Source organism: Rhamphochromis longiceps, linkage group LG11, assembly GCF_057381845.1.
Source record: "Rhamphochromis longiceps isolate RC_006_pf linkage group LG11, R_longiceps_female_GT1.1, whole genome shotgun sequence".
NCBI lineage: Eukaryota > Metazoa > Chordata > Actinopteri > Cichliformes > Cichlidae > Rhamphochromis > Rhamphochromis longiceps.
The window spans coordinates 25,539,605-25,566,076 of record NC_140567.1 but is presented as its reverse complement, the minus strand read 5'-3'; the positions used below and the strand labels follow the sequence as shown (position 1 = coordinate 25,566,076).

The following is a 26,472-nucleotide window of genomic DNA, read 5'->3' as shown; positions in this document are numbered from 1 at the left end:
ATGTAGGTTGAGCTCTTACCTTAATTTTGAACAGATTCTGTGTCTTTTAGTTCAGTTTTTGAAGCTAAAATCGTTTTTCTTCCTCTGTGCTTCACTTTACTGAAAATAAGATCTAAAGGATGCAAAAGTGTAGAAGGCGGAAGACCACTGCAAACCCCAGATCTTTGTAGGTTTGCTACTCAGGTCTGCACTTTCCTGCAATCTAGGCCTGGCATTTTCTACTCAGTGCAGTTCTTACAAAAAGCTGAAGAAAGTTCTGTCTTAAAACAGGCTCAGCTGCACACACTCAGTTAGACTACTCTCATGGATCAATTGTCACAATGTGATCACAATGATTCCTGTAACAAAGAAGTGAAAATAACTTTTTTTTTTATTAATTTGTGTCATATTGAACACTTAACATTTAAGTTTTGTTTTTTTTGCTTAAAACTAAGTTAATCAATTACTCCAAACAACACACTGAGACCAAAAACTAAATTATTGATTCTTAGTTCTGTCATTAATATTGTTGTATTTAATCTCAATAAATACATTCACATCTCAAAATGAGTGAATTTATGTCTTTAACATCATAAATTAATGTTATTCTACACATCAAGCCTTGGAAACAGAGTTTGACACATTTTTTTCTTATTATTTGTTTAAATGGTTTTAACTTGGACTCTTTTATGCAGCTCGTTCTGAAACACTACTCATCTGTATTTGCTCTTAAACTGGTGCCTCTGCCAGTAAGCTTGAAAAGAAAGGATAGCCACATTAAATCCATTTTACAAGATAAAACAAAAAGAAACAAATGAAACTAAATTTGAAAATGAAGCTTGAGCTCTTACCTTAATTTTGAGCAGATTTTGTGTCTTTTAGTTCAGCAAAAATCTTTCTTCATCCTCTCGTGCTTCACTTCAACAAAAACAAAGATCTCAAGGATGCAGAAGTGCAGAACCCAGAAGGCCTCTGAAGAGAGAGCTGCACTCTGGAAATTTGCAGGTTGATGCAAACCCCAGATCTTTGTGGGTTTGCTACTCACGCCTGCACTTTCTGCAATCAAAGCATTGCATTTTCAAAACAGTGCAGCTCTTTAAAAAAACTGAATGAAGTTCTGAACAGTCAAGTTAAAGCTTATTTACAAAACGCTCAACTGGAGACGTGCGCTCAGATTATTCTCACAGAAAAGTGATGCCAATTTATCACAATTATTTTTATAACCAGGACAGTAAAATAAGATGGAGAAAAACATATCAAGAAAAACACAAAACACTGGTTTACAGAAAGACATTTTTTTATTTATCACAACAGAAGTAACAAAGTATTTCTTTTTTTGTTTTCAAGATAAAAATCTTCAGAAAACACAAAAAACAAGCTGACTTTTTGCTCTATTTTCTTTTTGTAACACATTTATTTTTATTATTTAAAAATTCCCTCCATCTATTAGATTCTAAAACCTATTTATAAAAATGTGTAAAGTGAAATGTGAGAGACTCATTTCCTTTCTCTCTGAACTTTGTATAACAGAAGAAATAAGAAAAAGAAAAAAGGACACTTCAGGGAAAATATACAACAATTAAACCTATGTACAATAGTATGAAAGCATGAGGAGCATTAAAGTGAAAGTGAAAGTAAGAAGACCTCAGCAGGAGTTAGTTTTAAGTGTTTTTATCAGTTTGGCTGAATAGCTTCACACTGCAGTAATAAAAAAAATATTCACCTCTTCTGCCATCTGTACACAGTTTGTCTCACTTTGCTGAAAGGTTTTGCTATTTATTGTGTGAAATGGGTAATGTAATGTTTGTCTTGCATATACGTGTAATACTGCAAGTGCTAATTTTAGGACAAGAAAAAAACACTCTTCTCTGAAACAAGAAAAATAAAAAAGTTTTCCCTACACTTATTTTATATTTTATTTTGTTTTTAAATTTGAATATTGAATATGTCACATAAAGCCAAAAGATGATTTGTTTGGGATGATTGTAATGCTGAAAAATAAAACTGTTATTTGAAAACCTAATGGCACTTTTGTGTGTTAATAATTCCATCAATCTTGACAAGATCTCCAACATCTCTGTTTAAAAATTGCCAGGTACTAAAACCGCAAAAAATAGAATATGTCCAAATAAAAACTTTGAAAGATATACTTTTATTTCAACAGGCACTGATTGTATTCCTGCTCTATTTATACCTGTAAACACTTTCACAAATAAGTTCAAAAAATCTGGAAGTACTATCATTTATATTTATATTCGGGGTGATGACCTGAGCTTTGCTCCAAATGCTAAACTTTTGTCATTTTGATGGAACACAAAGGGCTGTTAAAGCAACACTAAAAAACAAAAAAATATTTAAGACAAGAAATTAAAAAGACTTCAACAGAAGTGAAAAAGCCAGATTAGAAAGACTGGTATATGTAACAACCCCAGCACTGCAAAATGTCACCAGCTTACGTAATAAATGTTTTTAACACCTACAAGCTGGCAGACATCACAGCTAACACTATGACTCATGTTCCAGCCACAAATGTTTTTGAGTGTGGTTCCTATCACTTGTTTCTCATGACTTTTTAAATATTATAAATACAGTTGATTTTCAATCACTGAATCAAGAAAACATCAAACAACATTACAAACAGAACAAAAAAGGCCAGAAGTGTAAGACTGTAAAACTGAACATGAAAAGATTACAGCTTAGATGTATTTCCCTCAGATGTTGCGTTTACCTGTCTCAGATACACATCATTGAAAAGTGCAATTAAAAAAAGCTCAGGAAATGCTCACAATATTCTTTTTTCTTATCTGACTTCATTTACACTTACATATGTCCACATCAAACAGGTGGCTTCATCAGCATCTAACCAATCCACTGACAGCAGAATTCACATTCAAAAAATATGAAGAGCTTCAAAACACAAAACAAGCTGAAAGAAACACAGCTCCAACACCCAAAGGAGCAGTGTGTGTGTGTGTGTGTGTGTGTGTGTGTGTGTGTGTGTGTGTGTGTGTGTGTGTGTGTGTGTGTGTGTGTGTGTGTGTGTGTGTGTGTGTGTGTGTATACCCATCAGTGGGTGGGGTGAAGTATATAAACCACATTTCTGTGCTCTGTTCTGCTTCACTCTGAAGCTAAACTTCAGCGTCACATCACTGAATCACTAAACAAGCTGAGCAGGAAGTCGTCCTGAAGCCAGTAAGGTTGATGTTTACACTTATTCATATTATCTTTAGTTGAGAAGTTGAGTAGTTGGAGAGGCCAAGTCAAAATCTTAAGATCTAGAAGCTTTTTCTGTCGTTATCCTTTGTGCTTGCACAGTTTCTACATTAACAGCACAAAAGCTGCTCAAATGGAAACTCGATGGAAATGCGGTTACTAGTGACGTGTAACTTGATCTCATACTCATTCCCCTTTTTTTTTTTTACTACAGAGATGTTTTTTGCTACTAAACATCTAAACTATACAATTATAGCTATAATTACACAAGAGGGTTTAATTTAATGTGCTGTTGATTAAATATTTATGGATCAATCGAGTGTGATCTGGTTGGAGTAGAATCACTCTGGCGTTATTTTTTCATTTTTAAAAAATACAGAATTATTCATGTAGGTTTGTCTCCATAAACAACTTGTGAAGGAAAATTCTGTCTTGGCTGGAGAAATCAAGTTTTTGCTTTGGAGTTTAATTTGTTTCCTCAGTATCTCCTGCCTGATGCGCTTGTGTCGACTCCCCTGTGTTAAGTTCATTTATGTGTCTACATTTTCACATTTGATTAAGATTCTCACTTCCTGTTTTATTTTGGTAGTTGGTAGTTAGTAGTTAGTGTCTTGTGTTTACTTTTATTTCCCCACCTGGGTCTTTGTCTGTGTTGTCTGTACCTGTGTCCTGTTTTCCCCCCGGCCATGTCCATTTCCCCAGGTTGCGTTTCTGCTTGTATGTTGTTCTGTCTTCAACTCAGTCTTTTGTCTCAGTTTCTTTTATAATTTCCTGTGTGTCTGAGCTGGTCAGGTTTGGATTTGGGCTATTCTTGCAGTGTTTTTCTTGGCTTTATCCAGTGTTTTCGAACTTGGGTCCAGAACTCTGGAATCCATGACAAATTCAGCTGTTTTCTTTTTTGTTTTTAGTTAAACAGATTTGGCTTATTCTCTTTTAATTTCTTATGAATATCATTTGGTTAATATTCCACAGTCTCACTGTTGCACAACCTGCTATTCCACACAACAGGTTCTTTCCTGAAAAGGAATGAAGGATCTTTCACAGCAGTTCCACACAGAAAGTCAGCAAGCGATGAATTTTTCCGATTTTATCATATGGACTAACTTCATGTTCTGCCTTCCTTTGACCTTACTGGTCATCTGTTGGTTGTGTTGCTTGGTACGTAAACAGTCACACTTACTACTTTCTTTTTCTTTCTCACACTTGTTAAAACACTCAGTTCTGCATTGATTATTAATTACATTGTACACTTTTGTAACACTCAGTTTTTCATCTTTTAAAAAATGTTTTTATAAGTCTAAATTATTTTTTGTAAATACTTGCTTGATGCTTAATACAATAACAGCAGAGAAAGCAAAATCAAATCAACCTCCTTGTTCATGCATCATCTGATGTAAACATTTCTATGTGTAATTCTGCAATTTGTGTTTATTACTGCAGTAATTTGACTTTAACGAATTTCTCCTGCAGGTACGAAAGGAGCATGTGATCTATTTCACTAACCTGCTCGTTGCCAATCTCGTCCACATCAGCATAATGTTCACCTGGCAGTTGAAGCGAGGATCTGTAATTGAACAAGATGACATTATTTGCATAGCTGGTTTGACGGCTAGTTGGTATTTCAAGACATACATTGCTATTGAAAGGTGAATGTCTGTCTCTGTGTGTTCTTCCCTGACATTGTATTCTCTATCCTCATACAGAATAACATACTATTGTGATATCTCTCTTGTGTTGCAGGTGTTTTGTTATCACCTGCCCAAAGTTGAAGTGCAGCAGACAAACTAAGGGGTCCATGCTGGTTTCTCTCTTGATTTGGATCCTTTGTATTGCAACTGTAGTTCCTACTGTAGTCTTCAAGAAGTTTCTTATCCTCTATATTTTTGCCCTCCTTCCAGCTCTCCTGTTCATCCTGTTTTTAGTATGGACCTTTCACGCCTTGGCTGCTGACACCTTAGTGACCACTGATGAAAAACAAAGAATTGTACGAATTTTCCTTTTGTTCTTCTTTAATTATTTTCTGATGATCCTTCCCGGTGTCATCTGTTCTCTTGGAGTATTTTTGGATAACCACTGCTTTAAAGTTATCGCTGATAAACTTTTGACATTGTTGCTTCTCGGCCCTTTTCTGGATTTGATTCTGGTTTGTTTCATGCGTATAAGATGCAGATTCGACAACACTGCAGCAGACGTAGCTGAACATCGGCAGCCAGGTTGGGTGATGTCGCAAATACTAAGGGACAGAGAAAATAGGATACAAACTGTGTGAAAGATGTGGATAAAATATGCAAACAAAAACATTTACAAATATTGCTGTAAAGGAGACAACTGACAGGGAGTTTTACTTGATGTATATAAGAAGTGTGTTCTCAGCTAACGTTTCTTTGGTTGTCGACCACCTGAAACTCAGTTACTAGAAGTTACTCTTCACAGGAAGCATCTTAATGATGATTTATGAAGGAATTTTAAAAAATTTAAAATTTAAAATTAAAAAAAATTGCATTTCTTATCTGATGTAGTGATGCATAACAATGTAAAGCTAAAGCCATGAACCACTGTTTGACTTATTGTGCTGTATTTTTTCTACACAGACTGTTGTTCAGATCATAACTTTATGCATGACAGCTTTTACTGTCATAGACTGTGGATTTTGTCAGTTCATTTTTGAGCCATTAATATTTGGTATTGTTGAGTTTTGATTACTATTTGACTGGGTTTCCTTATTTTATTTTAAGATTATTCTAGCATTCTGAGTTCTGTTTTAGAGTTATAATTTTGAAATATGTAGCCTTATAATTTGGTATTTGAGTCTTTGTTTTACTTGACTTTAGTAAAAAACTTCTGTGTTTCTCTGTTTTGCTGATTCTTTTTTGTTTGTTTAGTTACTTCATGTTTTATTTTGTGAGTTCTTTGTCTCTTGTGCCTTGTCTTTAGTTTGACTTCCCTGTGACTTGTTCTCTAGATTGAGTTCAGCTATGTCTTGGTACATTTATGTTTCCATTCTCCCTGACTGTCTTTTTCGTGTATTTAAAGTTAAAGTGTTCTCCTGCTTTGGGTTTATTATCATCTTCACATAATCTTTTCCTGTTTAATCTGGTCATCTGGGTGACAAGACCCGCTGGAGATTGTAAAAAGAAAGGAAAAAAACTGCAAAACCCCCCAACAAACAAAGTATCTTATTTTTTCTGAAAAACTCGTAACTCTGTCAAGGGGAAACCTGCGTTGATATAAGATTAGAACATGATTTTGTGTCATTTAAATGCTCCATAAGGATATTGTACTAGGTTATTCAGTTTAGTGCATGTTAAACTGGTTGGTTTCCAGTGTTGTTGTGCAGTTTACAGAGCCGTCTGTGGTGTTCATGGTAAAACGCAGATCAAGGGCAGATCCAACGATTTTGATGTTTGTGAAGTTTTGCCACAAGAGTCAGGGGTTTTGTAACTGTAGTTTTGAGAAAAGAAAATCTGTCTTCTCTGAAAAACTGTATTTGAGTGTTAGCCACTTGACTTTGAATTACTGTGTGCTGCATTTTTAGATTTTGAATGTCAACTTCTTTCTATATTTACTGTGTCTGAGTTTGTCATATGTGTTACTTTCAGTGAAACCTTTTATCTTCTCCTCCATTTTTGTCTTCTGATTTCAAATCTACAGAAGAACAATGTTGAAATGGATTTGCCACCAGCTGCTTTACCAACACACAGACTCTTTACTGAAGAAAGTAGTGAACTATTAAATAAATGCATCAGACAGAAAGCTGACTTGATGATTTATTAATTATGAGCGAAATTTATATGTGCCTCACTTGTTACAGTTACACAGCTAGCTTAAACATTATATTTTACAGGACTGCATCCTCCAAGGAACAGACAGACTGTGGTGTTTTACATAATTGTATTTTTTTAGAATACCTTTCCGTGCAGAATTTGAAATTTCAGTATGCTTGTGTGTGTTTCCTCAGCTGTTTTGGTTTCATCCCACAGTCCAAGTTTACTTAAATTGAACACAAAATAATGTTATGCAAGATAATCTTTTAAGACTTTTCCATGCTAAATGATTTTTATATCATATATTCATGAAGTCTTTCGCACACAAAAATGTAACATTTATATAAAATAAATAAATAAATCAAATTTGTGTCAGCTTGTGTGCACTTGCATGGAAAGTCAAGGGAAAACAGCAATGCTGGTGGTTCATGTGGTGAATGAAGCCAGAATGAAGCCTACACCACCACCCTCACACATCTCCATCCACAAGTTACTCATAGACTCACTTTATTATGACACTTGTTTCAGTGATAAGCCACAAAACTATAAGTTTTGTATAACTATAAGATTCAAGTTCCAATTCAATTTTCAAAATTCATTTTTCTCAGTAACCATTTCTCCATCACATTTGCTCAAGCTGATTTATCATCAGTGGTTTATTGTGTTTTACTTTCTATAAAACTGCAAACACTAAAAATTCACTAAAGCACATTTTCCACAGTGACGCACTCGTGATGCACAATGCTAACCGCAATAGGCAGCGGTGAATGTAATTGTGGTGGTTAACCATTATCAGTTCCAACCACACTGCTCTGATTGACAGTTAAATAGAATATGATGTATAAACGGAAATGGAACAATCCAGTCTCCTTGTAATAGAGTGATGCACTGAAACATCTGTATACAGTAAAGATTCAAGATTATGATGGCCGAAGAGGAGCTGCTGAGATTGGATTGTTCATTTTGTCGTACAGCCCGCAGCACATGATTTACTCCCGTCTCACCCTCAGCATCCTCCCCTGTCCCAACAACTGTGTCTTGAAACCACTGGATCTGAGCTGCCCCTCAGAATGGACCAGAATCTTGTCCATTCTGGTCACTCCCAATGAAAATCTTAACAACTTAGGCTCTGCCTTTCCTTCCCTTACACTCTTGCTGCTGTCTTTCTGTCACAAATTATCCCTCACTCTTGCCTTCAGCTGCTCCACCCTGCCCTTACTCTCTTCTTCACCTCTTTTGTCCATTGTTCATTACTTTGGATGGTTGAGCCGAAGTTTTTAAATTAATCTAACATATGTGTAAATTTAGCCTAGTCTGGAAATTAATCATCACACTCATTGATTAAACTGCATAACTTCAGTCATAAATTCCACAATTTCCTTATAAAAACTTTAATAAATAAATCCTTTTAACAGAAGTTTAGTTTACAAATGATATCCTAGGGTTATTTATTGCATCGTTTATTTCTTATCATCTGGGAAGACCATAGATCAGAGTGTTTGATGTGAATATAATGATGCTACCAAATTTCCCGCATAAGCGCTGATGGTGTCCTGTGCAGTGACTGTTTGTGGCTTCTAGAGAGTGAGCTTTCAGACTGATCAGTATTATTTCTCCCTAAAGTATTTTATTTGATGTAAAGTTTCCATGTAGATTTGTTACATAAGTACACTGTAAAATATTAAGTTTATTGAAATCAGTTGAAATGAAAATTTACTGGATTTTTTTAATAAATGTTTTTATACATTCATACAATGACCCTAAACAATGTTTTATAAACTAAAACCCCAGAGCCTGTTTAATCCAAAATACAGATACAATAATAAATGTTAGTTTCCCATGCATGACTTATGTATTCTGTTATGCATTAAGTAAATCAACTTCCTGCCCCTCACCTCACCACATAAAGCTCCTGAGATGCAGAGGCATGTTCTTCAAAGTGCAAAGTAAATGAATGTATGCAGTTGTGCAGAAACACTTTCTTGCTTCACGTTTAGGCTGTTGTCTCAACGGTGTCTATTTATTACTTTATAAATTATCTGCAGTCAGGCAGCAGATTGTGCACCAGAAATAAATCAATCAAGTTTAGGGAACATTTTCCAGAGAAATGAACTGGAACTATTTTATTTAAAACTAGACCTAAGGAGAACCATACTGGGCCATACCCTCCATAGTGTGTGCGTGCCACTGTGTATATAAAGGGCCACAATTTCGAGGTTCATAGTATACTAGCTGAGCCAGTCTCCCAGGTAAGGTAGATGTTTATACTTATCCAGCTTCACTTGAGGAGTAGAATAGCTTTAACAAAACTGAAGTCAGAATTATGACAAACACAATAATTAAGAAGTTCTTATTTTTTTCCTTGTGTACTTGTGATGGAAATACTTATATTAGTGATGCATTAACTGTGCCTGATCTCATCCTCAGATTGTCTGACAGATGTTTCTTCTTGTTTAAAAGCTTCTAGCTTAAGACTCCTTACATGGATCAATTCATGAAAGACGTTAAATATTCAGTCTGTTCTGAAACTGGTGGCTCGGCCAGTAATTTGGACTGTTTTAGAACAGAAATAAAGTGTTTTCAGGACAGTCACATTAAATTAAATATTACCTCTATTAAAATGTAGGTTGTGCCCTTAATTTTGAGTAGATTTTGCCTCTTTTAATATAGTTACGTAGAATAAGAAAAAAACTTAGGAAATTCATAATGAACACATAAGAACACAGTTTGACATAAAAACAATTATTTATTAATCACAGCAGGAAGTAAGAAAGCAAAACTGAGCACACAATGGCAAAGGTGGTCTTTGGGCTGCACAGTGAAGCTGTTGTTGTTGATGTTGTAGGAGGCGGCTCTGGAAAGGAAAACACACGTTTGTTTTTCTTTTGATCACAATGGAATACAGGAGTCTTCATTTCCAGTATCTGTGTATTACCTTGGACTGTGATGGTCAGATGCTCACTAAGCTGATTGCTGCCACAGGTGATGATACACTGCCAGGTCCCATTATGTGAGCTTGTTACAGGTTTGAGTTGAGCTGTTGGTGACCACTCGGGTGAATCTACCTTTGGGCTCCTCCACTTCACTTCACAACCTTCAATGACACCTTTCACGTCACACTGGAGCGTTGCCTCGCTGCCCAGCAGGAGATCAGCAGAGGGAGTGACAGAGACCGACACTGTCAGCAGGAGGTGAGGACACAGTGAGAAGCATAAAGAGAGAGAGGAGGCCATGATGAACAAGGGACTTGATCCAAATTCATTATACACATGAAAAACCTTCATAACATCAGAAAAAGATGATAGTTTACTACAACTAAGTGGAAAAATGGTAACCTTTATTTCTGCACTGTATAACACTGTAGGCCAGATTGTACAAGCTTTTTAAACTAAGTTAATTTAAACATCTGCCATCCCCATCCCTGCCCACCTCGAGTCCCTGAACAGAGGTGATGATGTTCGTATGGAGTACAAACATTTAACAGGAAATTATGTGTTTGTGATGGATGTTGGATTATGGGAAATGTAGGACTCTATCAATCAATCTTTATTTATAAAGCACTTTTCATACAAAAAAAAATGTAGCACAAAAGTGCTTTACATAGTTAAAAGCAGCCCACCCCACTCTCCAACTCACTCCCCACACTCTCATTAACATAAATGATGTGAATACACACATATTTCCCCCCCCCCCCCACACACACACACACACACACACACACACACACACACACACACACACACGCGCACACTTAAAGAGTAAAAATTGGGCTGGGCTCGCATGAGCCAAGTGAGGAAACACTATAACAGGGTTTCAAGACTTGAACTTTCAGTACTGTAATCTGGATTTTGCTCTCTGCTACTTTGAATTGTCCCCTAAAAATCATGGTAAAATTGCTAGAATGTTCCTGTGTGTGTGTGTGTGTGTGTGTGTGTGTGTGTGTGTGTGTGTGTGTGTGTGTGTGTGTGTGTGTGTGTGTGTGTGTGTGTATACACACTTGTAAAAAGTAGATTTTAAATTGATGTATATTATTTTCCATTATAACTGACCTACAAGAGTAAATCGCACAACTGTTTACCTGAGAACACAGAAAGTGTATGTTCATGACGTGTCCAATCTGCCAAACATGTGAACTCTCCAGCATCTGTTTCTCTCACACTGGAGATTTCCAGATTCGTCAGTCTCACGACTGACCTCTGCACAAGTTCAGCACTGCCTAACACAGAAAATAAAAATATGTTCTAATATAATGTAATCATCACATACTGATGTTTACTGTTAAGTATTCCGAGATACTAAAGTACCTTTGCGAGGGAAGCCTCTCTGATCAACACTATGAAGAAGGTCATTTCCATGATGCCACCGCAGAGAGCGTCTGTAGCTGCTGACCCCACACTTCAATGTGACTTTCCCCCCGACTTTTGCAACAAAAACTTCACCTGCAGCAGAGAGTGCACCCAGCACTGAAAAGAAGACAAATGGAGTCAACAAACACTCTGCTTAGTTACATCAAAAATGCTCAAAATATTAAGGGAACACTTGACAATCCCAGTATAACGAAGTCAGTTAAACTTTAATCTGTCCCGTTTGAAAGCAAAAATCATTTTGAAGCCATTTCACCAGCTTTGGTCCAAATCAAAACGACATGAGAAACACCAGAAAGGCAACAAGGCAACTTCCAAAACGGGAACAATTTAAAAGGTGATGGCCACCGAAGTGACCACTGCCCTCTTCTTTCCCATTGTGAGTCATTATTCTGTAGCTTCACTTTTCCTTCATGCCCTTCTCACTGCTGAGATGTCACTTTCAGTCTGTTCAGGCCTTCACAGTATTTTTCCAGAAGTATCTTTACTCACCAAACACAAACCACACCGGCATCTTCATTCTGAGGGTTTAAAAAATGTTTTACCGTTGAGATTAAACTATGAAACAAATTAAACATGAACATGTCACTTCATACATGGCCACAGAGTTTCTACCAAGAAACCACCACACGCTCTGATCTACTTCCATCCTGTGGGTCACTTATTAAAAATATTAATCTTGTAAACAAAAAAACAAAAAAAACCTCTTTGTGGCTTTTAGTTTGTCTGAAACAATATTTAAACTGTTTCCTATAAAACTGCTTCAACTTCGTATGTTCAGCAGAAAGGAGCAGCTTTTAAAAAGAAGGTTAAAATTGAGTAAAGTGAGAGTCAAATTCTCATAAAATAAAATCGCATTTACATCAAAGAATGCCAAAACTCATCTAGAGCTATACATGAAACTAGTTTGGATCATTTGAAGATATTTTGTGTTTACTCCCCATAACTGACAAAAACATAGATTTACAACTTAAGTCTTTTACCCTCAAATATTAAACCATCTATATGCACCAGGGTTGAAAATGAGATTTAATTGGGGTTAATTAAATAAAAGGTTGAGCACTTACCTTAATTCTGAGCACGTTCTGTGTCTTTTAGCAGTTAATGAATCCTCTCTGTGCTTCACTTCAACAACATGAGCACAAAGACAAAAATACTAAAGAGGTTTGAGAGCATCTGAAGAGAAACCCATTCTTTGGTAGTGGTGGGTGCAGTTTAAGTCACTCTAAACCCAAGTTATAAATGCTTAAACTGCACATTTGTCACCAGAAAACGGCAGTTCATCATACTTTTGTCTGTAATCAGGATGTGAAAATAAAAAAGAGAAGCTGCATAATGCAAAAGGACAGACCACACTTTATTTGACAGAAAGACAATTATTTATTTGTCACAGCAGAAGTAACAAAGCATTTCTGTTCAAAAATAAAAACAAAATAAAACAAGAATCACCCAGATATCACCCTCACCAAACTGAAGGAAAACAAGCTGATTTGGTGCTTTTCCTTTTTGTAACACACATTTGTTTTTATTCTTTTTTTATTCACTGACATTTTCTCTTATTGTGGGTGTTTAACTCTTTTGTCCTCACTAACAGGTAGAGGAGTGATGACACCAAGCTGCAATCATCCAATGAAAGAAGAGGGGACCGGAGGCGGCAGTGACTACTGATGGCAGTGGAAATCAATAGTCGGGGTTAACAAAACAAGTGAAGGGACTCAAAGTCGCTAATGTTTGGGACTTGTTCCCTGAAGCAGGTTTTCTGAAATCATTTGCGAGTTAAACTTGAACAGATGGCTGACCGATCATCAAGGCCCAGGAAACAAACCAAACCTGCTCTCTGAACAGACCTGTGGTTTGTAATCAGAGGATTTCAAGAAAAATATCAGCCCAACATCTCATCTGTACATCTGCACCAATTAATTGAGTGTGTAATACGCAAACTGAGAGACTTATTTACACTTTTGTCAGTTGTGAAGCGTGCCAGGACTTTTGCAAGAGCTTGGTGGAGTGCAACTATGAATTTTGTCATGGGTGTTTGTTAGCGTTCACGTATCTTCTCGTTCACCTAAAGTGTAACGCTGCTCTGCTTCATTCAGCCACCCTGCGGTAGAAGTAGAGATATCCCAGGTCTTTGGGAGGCTTCTCTGAAGCGCACACCTTCTGATCATTGAAGATCACCCATCTGTGAGACACAAAGAGAAAATGCAGTTTACAAAGGCCTGTTTAACAGCACCTGCTGCCTCCAAATGAACAACTCAGGTACAGATGTCATAATAACACATTAAAGCAGGTAGTCAGTAGAAATTGATCCATTTTCATTATTCAGACATGAAACAAACATTTTTCCTTTAGTTATGTTGGTGACAGATGGATATAAATCCTTCAAACCTTCACTTCTTTGACAGATTAACACATCAGACCGTGCACATCAGCAGCCATGAAATGAGTTTTGTCAGAGTAGATGTGGAGTATGGTGCCCCCTGCTGAAGCTACTTTATCATTTCAATGCAATTCTTTACAGATGTTTAGCCTGCACTAGAAAATAAATTAAATTCAGGGACCAGGAAGCACATTTAATAAAAAGTTCTTCAGGAATTTCTTTGTGCAAGTGGGGACATGAATGCAGTAAATCACAGTTATTTTGTTGCGGTATTTTTATTGTTATGACAGGTGATTTTAAATTTCCAACCAAAACTGTGAAATATTCCTTAAACAACAAGAAGTCTTGTAAAAGCCAATAAGAACATGAAAGACTGGCTGAGCTAATCTGAAAAAGTATGAAATTACATTTTAAGGAACTGGAACTGATCGTGTTTGAGCAAAAGTTCTGAATACGCAGCAGAAAGAGACTCATGAGAAATGTTAGGAACCACCGTCTCGAACCTCAATGTGTCTAAAATACTTACTGCTGGTCCTTCTTGATGTGGGCAACGTAATGGCCACACATGGTGCTCGTCCCCATGTGACTGATGAATGCAAACAACTCATATTCTGGACAAACAAGAGAAAAATAGATTGACTGTAACACATTAAAGCACTTTATTAACATAGTCTAAACTAACGTGAGCAGACAATCTGATTATAAAGATTATTTCTCCTCTTTCCGTCTCCTCCTATGGACTTACTTCCTGGTCCGTCTCTGACGCGGGGTCCAGGTGGAGGATCCCTGCCACCCTCGCTCTCTGCAGCTGAGCGCCCTCCTTCAGACACATCCATGGACTCCAGGTCATCCAGGTGAGAGAAGATCCAGTCTACTGCCCGGTCCAGGACGTTACTCTGTGTGACAAACACCAGTCAAGAGTCAAATACTTTCTAAGCTTAAAGCTGAGTCTCTGTTGATCACAAATACTTCCAAGAGTCTAACTGTTAGAGAGCAAAGACAGCTGATGAAAGACCATTAGAGGACAGGAGCAGCACAGAAAGATTTCTTAACACGCTGTTAGTATTTGCTCTGGGGAGAAGTAGCTGCTGTGTTTGGCTGCACTCCGAGTCATCAACCATCTCCCGAAGCTCAAATGTGTGCCAAACACCTTTAGGTAGGCTAAGCTATATGAGGTAATGTCAGAACTACGTCACCATTTACAAGAATCTTTCAGGAGTCCCTGAAGAGGGAGGAAGATCGATCCAACCAAGTGCTCACAATCAAGGTGTGTCAGTGAACTTCAAACAATACCCTATGTCCCACCCCAAGACAGATAGATCATGTAATGTCAAGCTACAGCTTTCATGCTGCATGTAGGCAGCTTTGGTCTGGTGTTTTTATATACTACAGATGTTACTTACTACTGCACTTGTTGCAGCCCTGAGTTCATCCTCCCTCTCTCTGTAATCTAACTTTCTTCTCATTGATTAAAAAGGAGACAGCAGAAACTGTGTGCCTCAGATGTTATTAAGAAAATCCCCTCTTTTAAGGCTCAAGCCCTTTAAGAGAGAAAAAAAAATCTGACCGTTGCTCGAAGTGCTTTGGTTGCCTGGTCTCGGCTGAAGCCCATAGAGACGATGGTCGCCAGGTGCTCCTCAGACAGGCTCTCTGTGGGTGTGGTTCCAGGTCCAGAGCTGCAGCCAGGCAACACCAAGGGGGCAGAAAAGTCTGCAGCCAATCAGAAGTAAAAGAAGATGTGAAAAGCAACAGTCATGGTGAGATGGTTTGATTTTTGGCAAATCACTGTTGGTCTACACACCTGGATCATCCATGTGGCTCATGGTCCAGTTCATGGCAGCATCAATTCCAGTGTTCCCCGTGTAATACACCGCTTTCCTGCAGGCCTCTAGTGGGAATCCCATTTCACATAACTGGGACACAGTGGAGTCATCGAGGACTGGAGCTAAGAGAGAGTTGAAAACAGCTGAATTACTTGGATGTCGTTTTTGGTACAACAGCACAAGATTTACAAAAGGAAAAAAAAAAAAAAAAAAAATTTCGAAAATGAAATGTTGTAACTTATATTAATGTAAACTTAAACTGATGCTCAGAAAGAAACCGAACCAAAACCTTGTTTTGAACCAAAAAAATGTTTTTTAAAAAGGCAACTGAAGGACGCGTGAGAACAGAAAAGGCAGAAAAAAAAAAAAGAACAGAAGGAAACAAAGGTGGGCGAATGAGTGAGAGGGAGGAGGGAAAGAGCAGAAATGACAGACTGACACAGCAGTGGGGAGTAGAGCGAGTCGTCCTCCTCGTTGCCATGGGAACCCAGGATACCTTTAACCTCCACATCTGGTGTCATGAGTGGGGGCGGGGCCACCTCTGGCAGAAGCTCCTCCCCTGGCTGCTGGCCAGTTGCACGTAGCCCGCTCAGGTCCAGAGTATCAGGAACATCGATGCTCACGTCTGCATCAGAGAAAAGTCACACCATTACAAACCACCTGAAGTCACTCATCATCAAGTACATTTCAAAATGTCAACTTCCTGTCAATGGCTAATAATGTGTGGGTTGTTTTTTTTTTTTTTTTAAACAATATATTTTGATTTTATTGCAGTTTGCAATGTTGTGGTGGTTGTTCCCTAGTGAGAAATCTCAGTTTCAGTAATCAAAATAATTTAAGCATTTTTTTGCAAAATTTTAAATGTTACACATCTACAATTTTTAAATATTGTTTTACACAGAAGCATGGAAGCAGCAAGTATTTGAAAACAATAACAAACAGACAACCACTCCCCCACAAAAAACAAAAAAACCAAAACAAAACAAAAAACAAAACAAAAACAAAAAAACAAAACAAAACAAAACAAAAAAAACAAAACAAAAAAAACACTGCACTCCCTCATCCTCAGAGTGGCGACAGTGTTCCCATTCACAAGTGATGAGGGGTCAGTAGTAATGTAGGCACTGTCTCGTACTACTGTTATGAGTTATGGGTTTTGTGTAAAGATCAAATGATGAGTTTTGTCTGCAGGGTTAGGAGCTCAGACATCCAGAAGGATCTCCTTCGTGTTTAAAGGAACCAGCTGAGTTAGTTTCACGTCGAGCTGGGAGGAGACCCCGTAGTAGACCAAGAGCTAACTGGAAGCAGTATATATCATATGGCCTACGAACACTTCCAGATCACTAAAGAAGAACTGGAAAGTGTTGCTGGGAAGAAGGACATCTGGAATACCCTGGTTAGCCTGCCACTACCATAACATGACTTCACATAGGAGGGATGAACAGATGTATGGACGGCCTTTGAAATCTCAACAATGTAGCATTGCTCTCTTATTTTATTTTGCAGCACCAGCGTAGGCTTATTACATTTAATGTTTTTTTTGTTTTTTTTAAATAAACAGCCTATTTTTGTAGGATCTCCATCACCTCTTTTTCTAATAAGGTCTGACTGAAGCAGGTGACACTCAGTTCGGCTAAAAAAAATAAAAAATAAAAAGGTAAAATACTTTTCAAACACCTACTTTCACAAAGCGTTCATACCCCTAATCCCTTACTTGAGTTTTATGCTTTGTTAAGCCAATTAACTCAAAGACAGCCTGGATACAACAAACTTGATTCATAGTAAACCCCTCTGGCGTGCATTTTTGTACACAGAAATTTATAAAGAAGAAAAAAAAAAAAAAAAAAAAAAAAAAAAACATGTTTTCAAAACAAAAATGTAACCATATCTTTGCTCACCCAGTTTTTTAGGCACCCAGTCAAGACCAAAAGTGAATTTCTTAATCTGGATAACCAGGTGGTCGGGGAAAGAGGCAAAGCGGGTCGTTCTGATAAATGAGAGAAAGGCTGTCATTACTAAAGATCTTTTAAAATCTGTTCCAGTTCACTACTTCCATTATGAGGGCGTCTCTCTTCATACTTGGTAGCAGTAGTTTTTGCTTGAACAGCCGAGCTCCAGAAGTCCGTGAGGATCTCTGGTTCGCTGAGAGCCGCCATGCACGCTGTGAAGGGGATTTGTGCACGCACTGTCGGAGCTGACGAGTCCCCCTCCTCACGGCGGCGCTCAGCCTCCTGAAGCTCTTCTGTTATTTAAAAAATAAAATAATAATAATAATAATAATAATAACAACAACAACGGGTTTCTCTTTAATGAAATGCTCAAGTCTAAATACCTGGAAAGAACTAAATGTTAACGTTGCAGAGAATGTCCTCATCCGCTGCTCACCTGTGTTGGTAGCCTGGTCCATGGGCACGGGCAGCTGGACGATGTAATCCACCCGCTGTGTGTATTTGGCCTTCTGTGTCTGCTGACACACAATCCGCTCCTCCACCAGAAACCTGAAGGCTTCAGACGGGTTGGACCCAGAGCGGCAGTTTCTCTGTAGGATGAAGAAAATGGACATTTAAAACAAAATAATAAGGAAAAAATGTATAAGTAAAAGACTTTAGCTCAGTGCTTTGAGCGGGCGACCACATGCCACACGGCTGAGGGCGGCCGGCCTGTATTCGAGTTCGACCTGCGGCCCCTCGCCACATGTCTTCCCCCTTCTCTTTGCCCCCACTTTCCTGTCCTCTCTTCATTGTGTCTATCCAATAATGTTGAAAAAGGCCAAAAAACAAACAAACAAATAAGAAAATACAATGAGAGTGATACTTTACCTCCACCATGTTTATGAAGTGCAATAAAAACTCCTGAGCATCCTGTTGTCGATTGGTGGAGAACTCCGGGTGGCCCCGCCCGACAAGTGCTTTGAACATTTGCGGTGCTATTCCGATTTGGTCTCCCTGAAAGCAAAGCCGGAGAAGAAGGATTTCTCAGTTGTGGGAGTCATCATTGGTTGTACTATAGTCTCACTCACTTCTGAGCGATAATCCCAGCATAAGGGACGGATATTTTTTTAAACCTAGTTTTTTGGATCCAGTATGACTGATTCCTTCTGCTTACCCTGGGTTCAGCTGCACCATTTTCCTCTCCTGGGTCTGGTACTGGTTTGGAATAGTCTCCTGACAGCAGACCATAACCAAGCTTGGCTCTGTAATAAACAAACAAAGCTGACAAGATGCACATCCAACGGGATGCCAGAGCCTCATGCAGAAGGTGGATTTAAATATAGACCAAGATGTATTTTTTACATTTTTATTTCAAATAACAATCTGGAAAATCTAATCATGGAGCTGATATTATTATCTGTGTTGAAAGGTCGCTGCGCAGCTACTGAAAAGCAGAGATTGTTTACAATAAAGTAGATATGAGTTTAATGAAAACAAGAAAATTAGGTAGCAAGTAGACTTAATCTTATTATATCAAACTGTTGATAAAGAGTCAAGTTACATGAGCTGTGTCGACCTTCTGTTTTCACAATAATGGATTTTTCTTTTTTTTCTGAAGCGAGGCTCTTTAGTTGATTTTCTGCTGTGCTATCGAAATAACAGCAAACAGGTGTCGATGTAAGTCTGTCTAAAAATAGCGCCTTTCAAAAGAGAAAGGCAGTATTTACACATTAAAAGACAATTATCACACTTGAAAATGCAGCTGCCAGAAAAGCACACAATAATTGGGTTCGTGGCTGACAGCTGGCACACTGTAAATGTGCCTGTGTATATTTATGCAGATGGCTTATTTGATTCTACTGTGTGTGACACCAATATCAGAAAGCCATATGTGTGTATGTAAATACATGTGCATGAAAACTAAGGTAGCACGAAAACATGTCTAACATTTTAAAAAGAGTCGCTTTCCCTCTCCTGCAGTACAAATGAGGACATTTAATAATTACACAAAAGCTTGTAGTTTAAAATGAGGAAACTCACACTTGGGTTTTGAAGTCCTGGGTTGGGTCGCTCGGTGCTTCATCAATTATCTTGTCGATATTAGACACGTACCTGCGAGGCACGGACAGAAAAGCTTGAAGGAAATTCTTTGGATTCATCTTAAATGTTAATGCAAAGTATCAGACAAATTTTCACCTTTTAGGTGAATATTGACTAAAAAGCAATATTTTTATTTCAGTTTGCTATAAGAAATAACATGCTGGACACAGCTGGATGGTGACTGTTTCAAAGAAAGAAAAAAAAAAAAAAAAAAAAAAAGGAGGTTACTGACTTGCTCTGGAAGTCTGGGATGGTGAAGAGCACTTGCATGACAGAATTGAGGTAGCAGCTGTTTCCCAGGTTCTTCATGCCAGTCAGGCCGGGGCCAAACAGGGGGCGCAGGGTGGTCCCCGACTCCTGGATCACCTCCCACTCTCCCACACGCTGATTCACAGCAATCTCCAGCTCTGTCATTGTCCTCTCAGTCTGAAAGCAGAAAAGTCAATGCAGTAAGTATGGTGGCTGCAATCACACTACCTGGACTGGACTGTATCTGGCTTCCGGACTTTTCAGGCAGAGCTCAGTTAATCTGAGTGGTTTAGAAAAGTGTAGGGACTGCACTGTTTGTGAATGAAACATCGGTTTACACCATGTGGAGAAACGCTTCTGTGGCCTAAATACTGAACTGTTAGCTGAAGAATACATTCATATTACTTGCCAAGGCCAGCAGCACCTGCTGTTGCTGTATGAATTCAGTTTGAATCACTACACTGACTGCTCCATCAGTTAACACAGAGGCCATCCAAATGACTATGAATTTCATTTCATTATTTATTTAAAAGGGACAATGCAATTTAAGTTAGTTCTAATGCGAAGCAAGAAACTGATGTGCTACACAGAGTTTAGAGCTGTTGCTAATTTTCACTCAAATTAAAAATTTTAAATACAAGACTCTATGCAGTCCAATTAAAAACTAAGCATACCCTTACTGCTTCCATAGTAATTAAGAGGGTTTAATCGATTAACTGATTATCAGTAACAGATCGGTAACAGTAACAGATTCTCATTGACCAGCTCTATAAAATCAGAAGATTTTACAATTTGTAGGCAGTCACCTGAAGGTCAGGCCACATAATGCTCAGAGGCCCCAAAAACTCAAATGCTGCATCTCAGATTGTACAGGCCTCAGTGTGTTAAACATTAAATTTCATTAATTTCATGATTAGAAAATCTATGGCTTGTTTTTAAAGGTTTCCAGGAGAAAAAAAAATCTCGCTTAAAAAACAGCATCGTGGCTTAGGTTTGCAAAGTTGCATCTGAACTAGTCACAAGAATTCTGAAACAATTTCCTTTGGATAGATCAGACCAAAGAGGACATGCTTGACTGTAATACACAGCACCACATACTGAGAAAACCAAACAGCACAAACATCTCGTTCCAACTGTCAAGCTCAGTAAAGGGTTGATGACTTGTATTTGTTTAGCAGCCATACAACCCGGGCCCCTCACAATCATCAAGTCAACCATGACCTTCTCTGTTACCGAAGTATTCTAGCCAGATATGAGGCAATCTGACCAACAAGCCAAGTCTGGCTGAAATTGGGTATTGCAACAGAACAATGACACAGTTCAATATTGTTTGGTTTATGATGCAGAACTTTAACCTAAGATGATTTCCTCATAAGAAACAAATTGTGTAATCCAAGCTTTTATTTAGATATTTATTCATTGATGCTCCCCAAAATTTAATTTTGATTGTTTGCATGTTTATTTTTTGCCTCATTGAGCCAGTTTATCTTATTCCACTTTAAGCATGTTATATCTTTAATATTTGTGCTGCCATAACTTCTCAACTTAAGATAAACAAAGTATCTTATCTTACAAGTAAAGGGAAGATATGCTGCGTAAGAAAGCAAAATGCTTTGCAAGAAGCTTAATATAAAAGCTTAAAGAAAAGTTTTTATATTAAGAAAACTGATAAACGAGATTAGGCAGTATGACTCATTAATGACACCAGGCAGGCAGACAAGACACTATAATATACAACTAACTGCTGTATTCTGTCTTCTGCTTTACTATCCCACAATTCTTTCACCTCCTCGGCTGTGCAGCATCATTAGGTGTGTACAGAAAAACATCAGCAAGAAAAGAAATAACATTAGAGTACACAGTGAGAGGTACAGACATCTTAGACAAGACAGCTGTGTAGACTGCACTCTGCATAAGAGGGGAAGCAGGTGGCCAAGAAATAAAAGACAGCAGGGATTCAAAGAGGAAACAGGTGTTGCAGAAAAAAAGGAAGCAGATCGATATGATAAGCAGTAATAATTATATTAAAGCACTATTATATTAAGAACAACATAATATGTAGTTAACGAAAAACAAAAGCAGTAATAAATGAAAACCAGATGAGAAGGGGGTGAGATATTCAATAAGAGAAGTATCTTTTTTAAGTATCTTCAGCTCAGTAGCAGTGCGACTTTTTTAGACCTTAATTTTTGCAACACCATACAATCAATGGCTATCTAACAGACAAAAGTAGACACCACCATTATTTGGATGTCTGCAAACAGAAAGGGGAAAAAAAAAAAAAATTCCCATATCCCTGTCTAAATTTACAACACTCCAATCATAAAGCAGCAGACTGATCAATACTTCTATCTACACGACCTTGATCTAATGCATAACATTAAAAACCAGGAAGAAATATGACAGCTCTCAACTTGCATTGGTCGATAAGTGAACAAATCCAAAATAAAATCAGCAGAAAAATAAAACTTACTTTCTCCATGGTCATCATGTCAATACCAAAGTGAGCCAGGTGCTCTGGTAACTTGGAATCGAGCACCATGTCGTCCTCATCATAGGAATACACATCTGGAAAAACAAAACAGCACAGGGACAGAGCTTCAGACACATGCATAAGCTCTGTAAAAAAAAATTTAATTAACAGAAACCAATTACTATCAAATTGTTTTTTCGCTTACCAGCGCCATCAGGAGTGATGGTACCGAGTTTGACAGCAAGTGGGTAACCGGTCTCCTGGTAGTGGAGCAGAGCATGGTTGTTGCCTCCTGAGCCATCAAAGTACCTGCGGCCACACAGAACTTTGCCATCCGTCAGGTTCATCCAAATGTTCTCCTGGAGGTCACACACCTCACACCGCCAGCCACTACGACAGACAGAAGAGAAAGCCTCCAATAAACACACTTTCTGATATAAAGATAACAGGCCTTTATAGAGCTTAAATGACAACATTGTCTCTTTTACGATGTATTACTGAAACGGGAACAGGATCAATATTGAATCAGTGGATTCTAAATGTAGAAAGGCAGTATCTCGACTAAAATAGATACACCTGTGGCAACTCCATAAGATTTGTACATATAGACAGCCAGTAGGGGAGGGCGGTAAAAATGCTATGAATTTGGCCAACGGTAGCAATTTTGACTATACCGCTCTACTGCGATAGCGCATGTTGATAATGTCATCAAGCTGCGCCTGTTTTGGTCAAAAGCATCGCAGCGGCTGCAAGCATGGAGCTTAAAGGTGGGGAGGAGGAGGAGGAGGTGATCATAAAGGGGACTGGTGTGACATCGGTCATATGGACCGTGTTTGGGTTTAAGCAGCCGGATGTTAAGCAGAAAAATATCATCTGCAAATTATGCCGGGTACAGTAACAGCGAAGAACATTTTGGAATATGAGGAAAGCCAAAAACTGCGCTCTCCACAAACGCCCAGTCAGTCAAGTGGAAAGACAAAAGACGGCCCTACACACCAACAGACTGATCTTTTCCAAAGGCACATTTGCACTTTATCTTAAACAACTATAATTTTAGAATTTAGTGTTTTACTGATATTTTACTTGTATTTTTTTATTCAAAGATTTTTTCACATTTACCTTCATTTTTATTTGTCATTTAAGATTTTTGTGTTACATTGTTTGGAAAAGGATCGGTTATATCTTAAAAATTATTTGAAAATTTTTGTAATTAATAAGAAAACAAAAAAAACTTTTGCACAATAAATGTTCTTAAAATGACATTCTATACTGTTCAGTCATTTGGACATATCAATATATACAGATGAAAAGAATATCGCAATATATAATTACCGCACAGGATTCAAATTATACCACAATATGGATTTTAGGCCATATCGCCCAGCCCTAACAGCCAGCACATCTTTTATCAAATTTGAAGAGAATATGTGAGCTGCTGCACGGCAAGTTTATTAAATAATAGAACTTTGGCCTCACCTGGGAGGGATTTTGACTCCATTGTCTAGCTGTTTAAGGTCAGCGGCATGCTTCGACTCCTGTCTCACCTCTCCATCCCACTGCTGAACTTGTAAGGTATGAGACACCGAGTCAGCTGCCATGATACCCGCCATAGACAGGGACACCTAGGTGGACAGCAGGGGGACAAATTTCAAGAAAATCTCATTTGAAGTCCACTTGCTCTTAAGCACAGAAATTTTTCTTTAAAGAAAAAGAAAATTCCCAAACAGACTGGAAGGAGGCAAAAGGTTAGATGATGATAAAGAGATGATATAGCAGCACTATGCATCCTCTGCACACAAACAAACAGGCAAGTATCATGAAACAACACCAGAAATTATTCCACCATGGTAACAAATACAGCTCAAAACAATAAACCAAACATTACTCAAAGAATACACATCTTACCACCTACAATCTAAGTGATTTGATAAAACTTCAAATACTTGATAACTGACAATAGAAAAAGCATGAACTCTGGAAAATGTTGGCAGTCAGGTCTGGACATTGTCTGAAGTGAGGCAGGCAACTTGAGATAATCCACTCTGGTCGTGTTCTCACTACTGGAAATACTCTTGTGAGGTTTAGGCGAGACAGCTGCCTAGGCAGAGCATGTGGAGGGCAGGACACATCATGCCCACTGTCACTGTGAATTCTCTGGACAATTATTTGCACTATTTACACATAGGAGCATCCAGAGATCTCACACTTTGCACTAAGGGGCTGACGTGTTCAAAAACTGCTTATCATTAAATCTGACTGTGTCACAGTTGAGTGCTCACATCCAACTCAATTGGGAAACAAGAGAAAATGCCTCGTTTATCAACCATAAATCATAATCTACACCTATATGCATGTCACCCAAGTTCTAGTATTAAAGGACTGTTGAAAAGGTTCACTTGTTTGCTAAGATAATGTAAGGCTGTGTGATTATGGTAAAAATCATAATGATTATTTTGGTCAAAATCTTGGTGCAGTATTATTTAACAAAATTATAGCAAGACTTTTAAAAGATTATGGATTTATTCAACTTTCAAAAACAAATCAGTGGATTTCCTTTCATTTTAACTATAATTTGATGAGGAAAAAATACATGTGAACATAAATAACAAAGAAAAGGGATGGGTTTCCTATTTCATGCCACACTGTGAAACAGGATGTGGCATTATAATTATTTTGCATCAGGTATCTTGTTTGATAACTGAGCATATAGTAAGGAGATTTCCAACATTTGAAATTAATAAAGCACATCTTATCTTACCGTTTACTGACATACAGACAACCTGGGGAAAACCTGAACAGACTAGAAAACAAACAAGACCTCTCACCCGCTCTCTTACGACATCAGGCATGGTGGCCAGGTCCTCGGATGTCACCTCCTGCCTGTCTGGCAAAATCACCACTTTTACGTCCTCCTCATATTGCTCCTGCTCTACATCAAACCCTCCTTCAATACCTGAAAAGAACAAAAACAACAAGGGTGGAAGCATGTCTCTAGGAAAAAAAACCCATACAGTTAGCCTTTTTTCTTTAAATACATGCATGCTTATGCACTCACCTATAGCCAGTCTGGTGGGCTTTTTCTTAGGTGGGTGTCCAGAGCCAGAGTTACCATCATCTTCCTTCTGTTGGCATTGAGAGTAGGTGAGTGGACATGTAAAAGGATGGTGCTGATAGAGACAAATGTAATTTAGATCACCGTATTTTAACCATAAAGTGTCCCACCTTGGCCTTACGAGTCCGGGTGATGTGCAAATAAGCCTTCTGACCAGTACGAGCATGATGCCTGTCAACATACTGACTCCCCAAACCCAGGAAACTATTCATGCACACATACAGGCCTCCTTCACTCTCCTGTAAAGGAAGCACAGACAGTGTTTAATGCTTACTGTCCTCTCTGTTTATCTCGCACCACTTGTAGTAGACTTGCAAATTAAAGTTGGATGCGATCTATAAGTTAAGCATGTCACAGCATCAGTTGCTACAGTGAAAGTAACTAGCACTCCTGTCAATTTGCTAGCCTTTGCTGTTAAGCAATGCTCGTTTATTTTAAAGTCCACAGAAAAATAGTGTCTGTTAAGTGTGACACACTGAGCAAAGTTAAATTTACATAATCAATGGTCCTGTAACAGTTGTGACTGACTTAGTTTGACAGCTTACTCAGTTATTAAACCCACACAGCTAGCTAACAAGCTATAGCCGCTAAGTTTCCATTACATTGCATTATTAGCTTAGCTTGAGGCTAACCTGCTAGTTAGTTGAAATGGGGAAAACGTAGAAAAACAGAGCATTAAAGTGAGACAGCACTGGCAAAACGTTACGTTAGTGTGAATCACGAAAGAGGAAGGGAATACAACACAGCAACACTGTCCATCGGCTGAAGTTTTGATTTACAAAAGGAAAAATGGCTCACCGGTGAGGAAAATGACAAGGCGCATTCGTCTTTGTGGACGCGGTCCCCGGGTTTCGGGACCCGAATTGTGGACAAAACCGACATCAAAAGCTCACCAACGTCCGCCATGACGAAGCTCGCTAGTTCCACCTTGCAGTGGGACACCTGCTCTGAGTTTGGACACCCAGCCTCTTGATACCCTGGCTCGGAAGCGCGTCTGTTGTCTGGCCCGTGTTGTGCTGCCTGTGTTTGCCTGAATGAATCATGAGACGCTGCCTTGTGTTGAGGGAAGGCCGTAAAGAAGTCC

At 38.3% G+C, this 26,472-nt stretch overlaps 2 protein-coding genes and 1 long non-coding RNA gene across 4 annotated transcripts; 1 reads left to right on the top strand and 2 right to left on the bottom strand.

The window, feature by feature from the left end:
* The first annotated feature begins 3,112 nt into the window (after positions 1-3,112).
* Positions 3,113-5,186, top strand: LOC146659311 (uncharacterized). The gene is made up of 4 exons (XR_014913791.1): positions 3,113-3,171; positions 4,201-4,350; positions 4,663-4,838; positions 4,933-5,186. It is a non-coding gene; the product is annotated as an uncharacterized LOC146659311 (long non-coding RNA).
* Positions 5,187-9,691: 4,505 nt separating this feature from the next.
* On the bottom strand, positions 9,692-12,561 carry LOC146659310 (uncharacterized). Its single transcript, XM_085423297.1, has 6 exons — positions 12,388-12,561; positions 11,813-11,841; positions 11,261-11,419; positions 11,035-11,172; positions 9,892-10,134; positions 9,692-9,810 (listed from the first exon to the last, which is right to left on the bottom strand). The coding sequence occupies exons 2-6, from the start codon at positions 11,838-11,840 to the stop codon at positions 9,710-9,712; spliced, it is 669 nt and encodes a 222-aa protein (XP_085279423.1). The 5' UTR covers position 11,841; positions 12,388-12,561; the 3' UTR covers positions 9,692-9,709.
* Positions 12,562-12,676: 115 nt separating this feature from the next.
* Positions 12,677-26,454, bottom strand: usp5 (ubiquitin specific peptidase 5 (isopeptidase T)). Of its 2 annotated transcripts, none has more exons than XM_085423290.1 (20): positions 26,187-26,454; positions 25,499-25,627; positions 25,332-25,395; positions 25,102-25,229; positions 23,753-23,898; positions 22,482-22,666; positions 22,277-22,371; positions 19,787-19,980; positions 19,495-19,566; positions 18,629-18,716; positions 18,343-18,468; positions 17,909-18,062; positions 17,603-17,765; positions 17,422-17,510; positions 16,020-16,148; positions 15,502-15,645; positions 15,268-15,410; positions 14,446-14,596; positions 14,227-14,311; positions 12,677-13,502 (listed from the first exon to the last, which is right to left on the bottom strand). In XM_085423290.1, exons 1-20 carry the CDS (start codon positions 26,292-26,294, stop codon positions 13,409-13,411), a joined length of 2,487 nt encoding a protein of 828 aa, XP_085279416.1. In that variant the 5' UTR covers positions 26,295-26,454; the 3' UTR covers positions 12,677-13,408. The 2 variants fall into 2 exon arrangements, with proteins under 2 accessions (XP_085279416.1, XP_085279415.1); XM_085423289.1 differs by having other exon boundaries at positions 25,332-25,398; positions 26,187-26,453.
* Between the last annotated feature and the right edge of the window lie 18 nt (positions 26,455-26,472).

What these genes read in the sequence shown, in the direction of transcription:
- LOC146659310 (XM_085423297.1), bottom strand. Translation starts at nt 11,840, where the DNA reads ATGAAGATGCCGGTGTGGTTTGTGTTTG. An exon ending in GAGAGGCTTCCCTCGCAAAG is followed by an intron (nt 11,173 to 11,260) that starts GTACTTTAGTAT and finishes TTTCTGTGTTAG; the next exon opens with GCAGTGCTGAACTTGTGCAG. An exon ending in TCTGACCATCACAGTCCAAG is followed by an intron (nt 9,811 to 9,891) that starts GTAATACACAGA and finishes TTTCCTTTCCAG; the next exon opens with AGCCGCCTCCTACAACATCA.
- usp5 (XM_085423289.1), bottom strand. Translation starts at nt 26,294, where the DNA reads ATGGCGGACGTTGGTGAGCTTTTGATGTCGGTTTTGTCCACAATTCGG. An exon ending in CATCACTCCTGATGGCGCTG is followed by an intron (nt 22,372 to 22,481) that starts GTAAGCGAAAAA and finishes TTGTTTTTCCAG; the next exon opens with ATGTGTATTCCTATGATGAG. An exon ending in ACCAGATGTGGAGGTTAAAG is followed by an intron (nt 15,646 to 16,019) that starts GTATCCTGGGTT and finishes ACTCTCTCTTAG; the next exon opens with CTCCAGTCCTCGATGACTCC.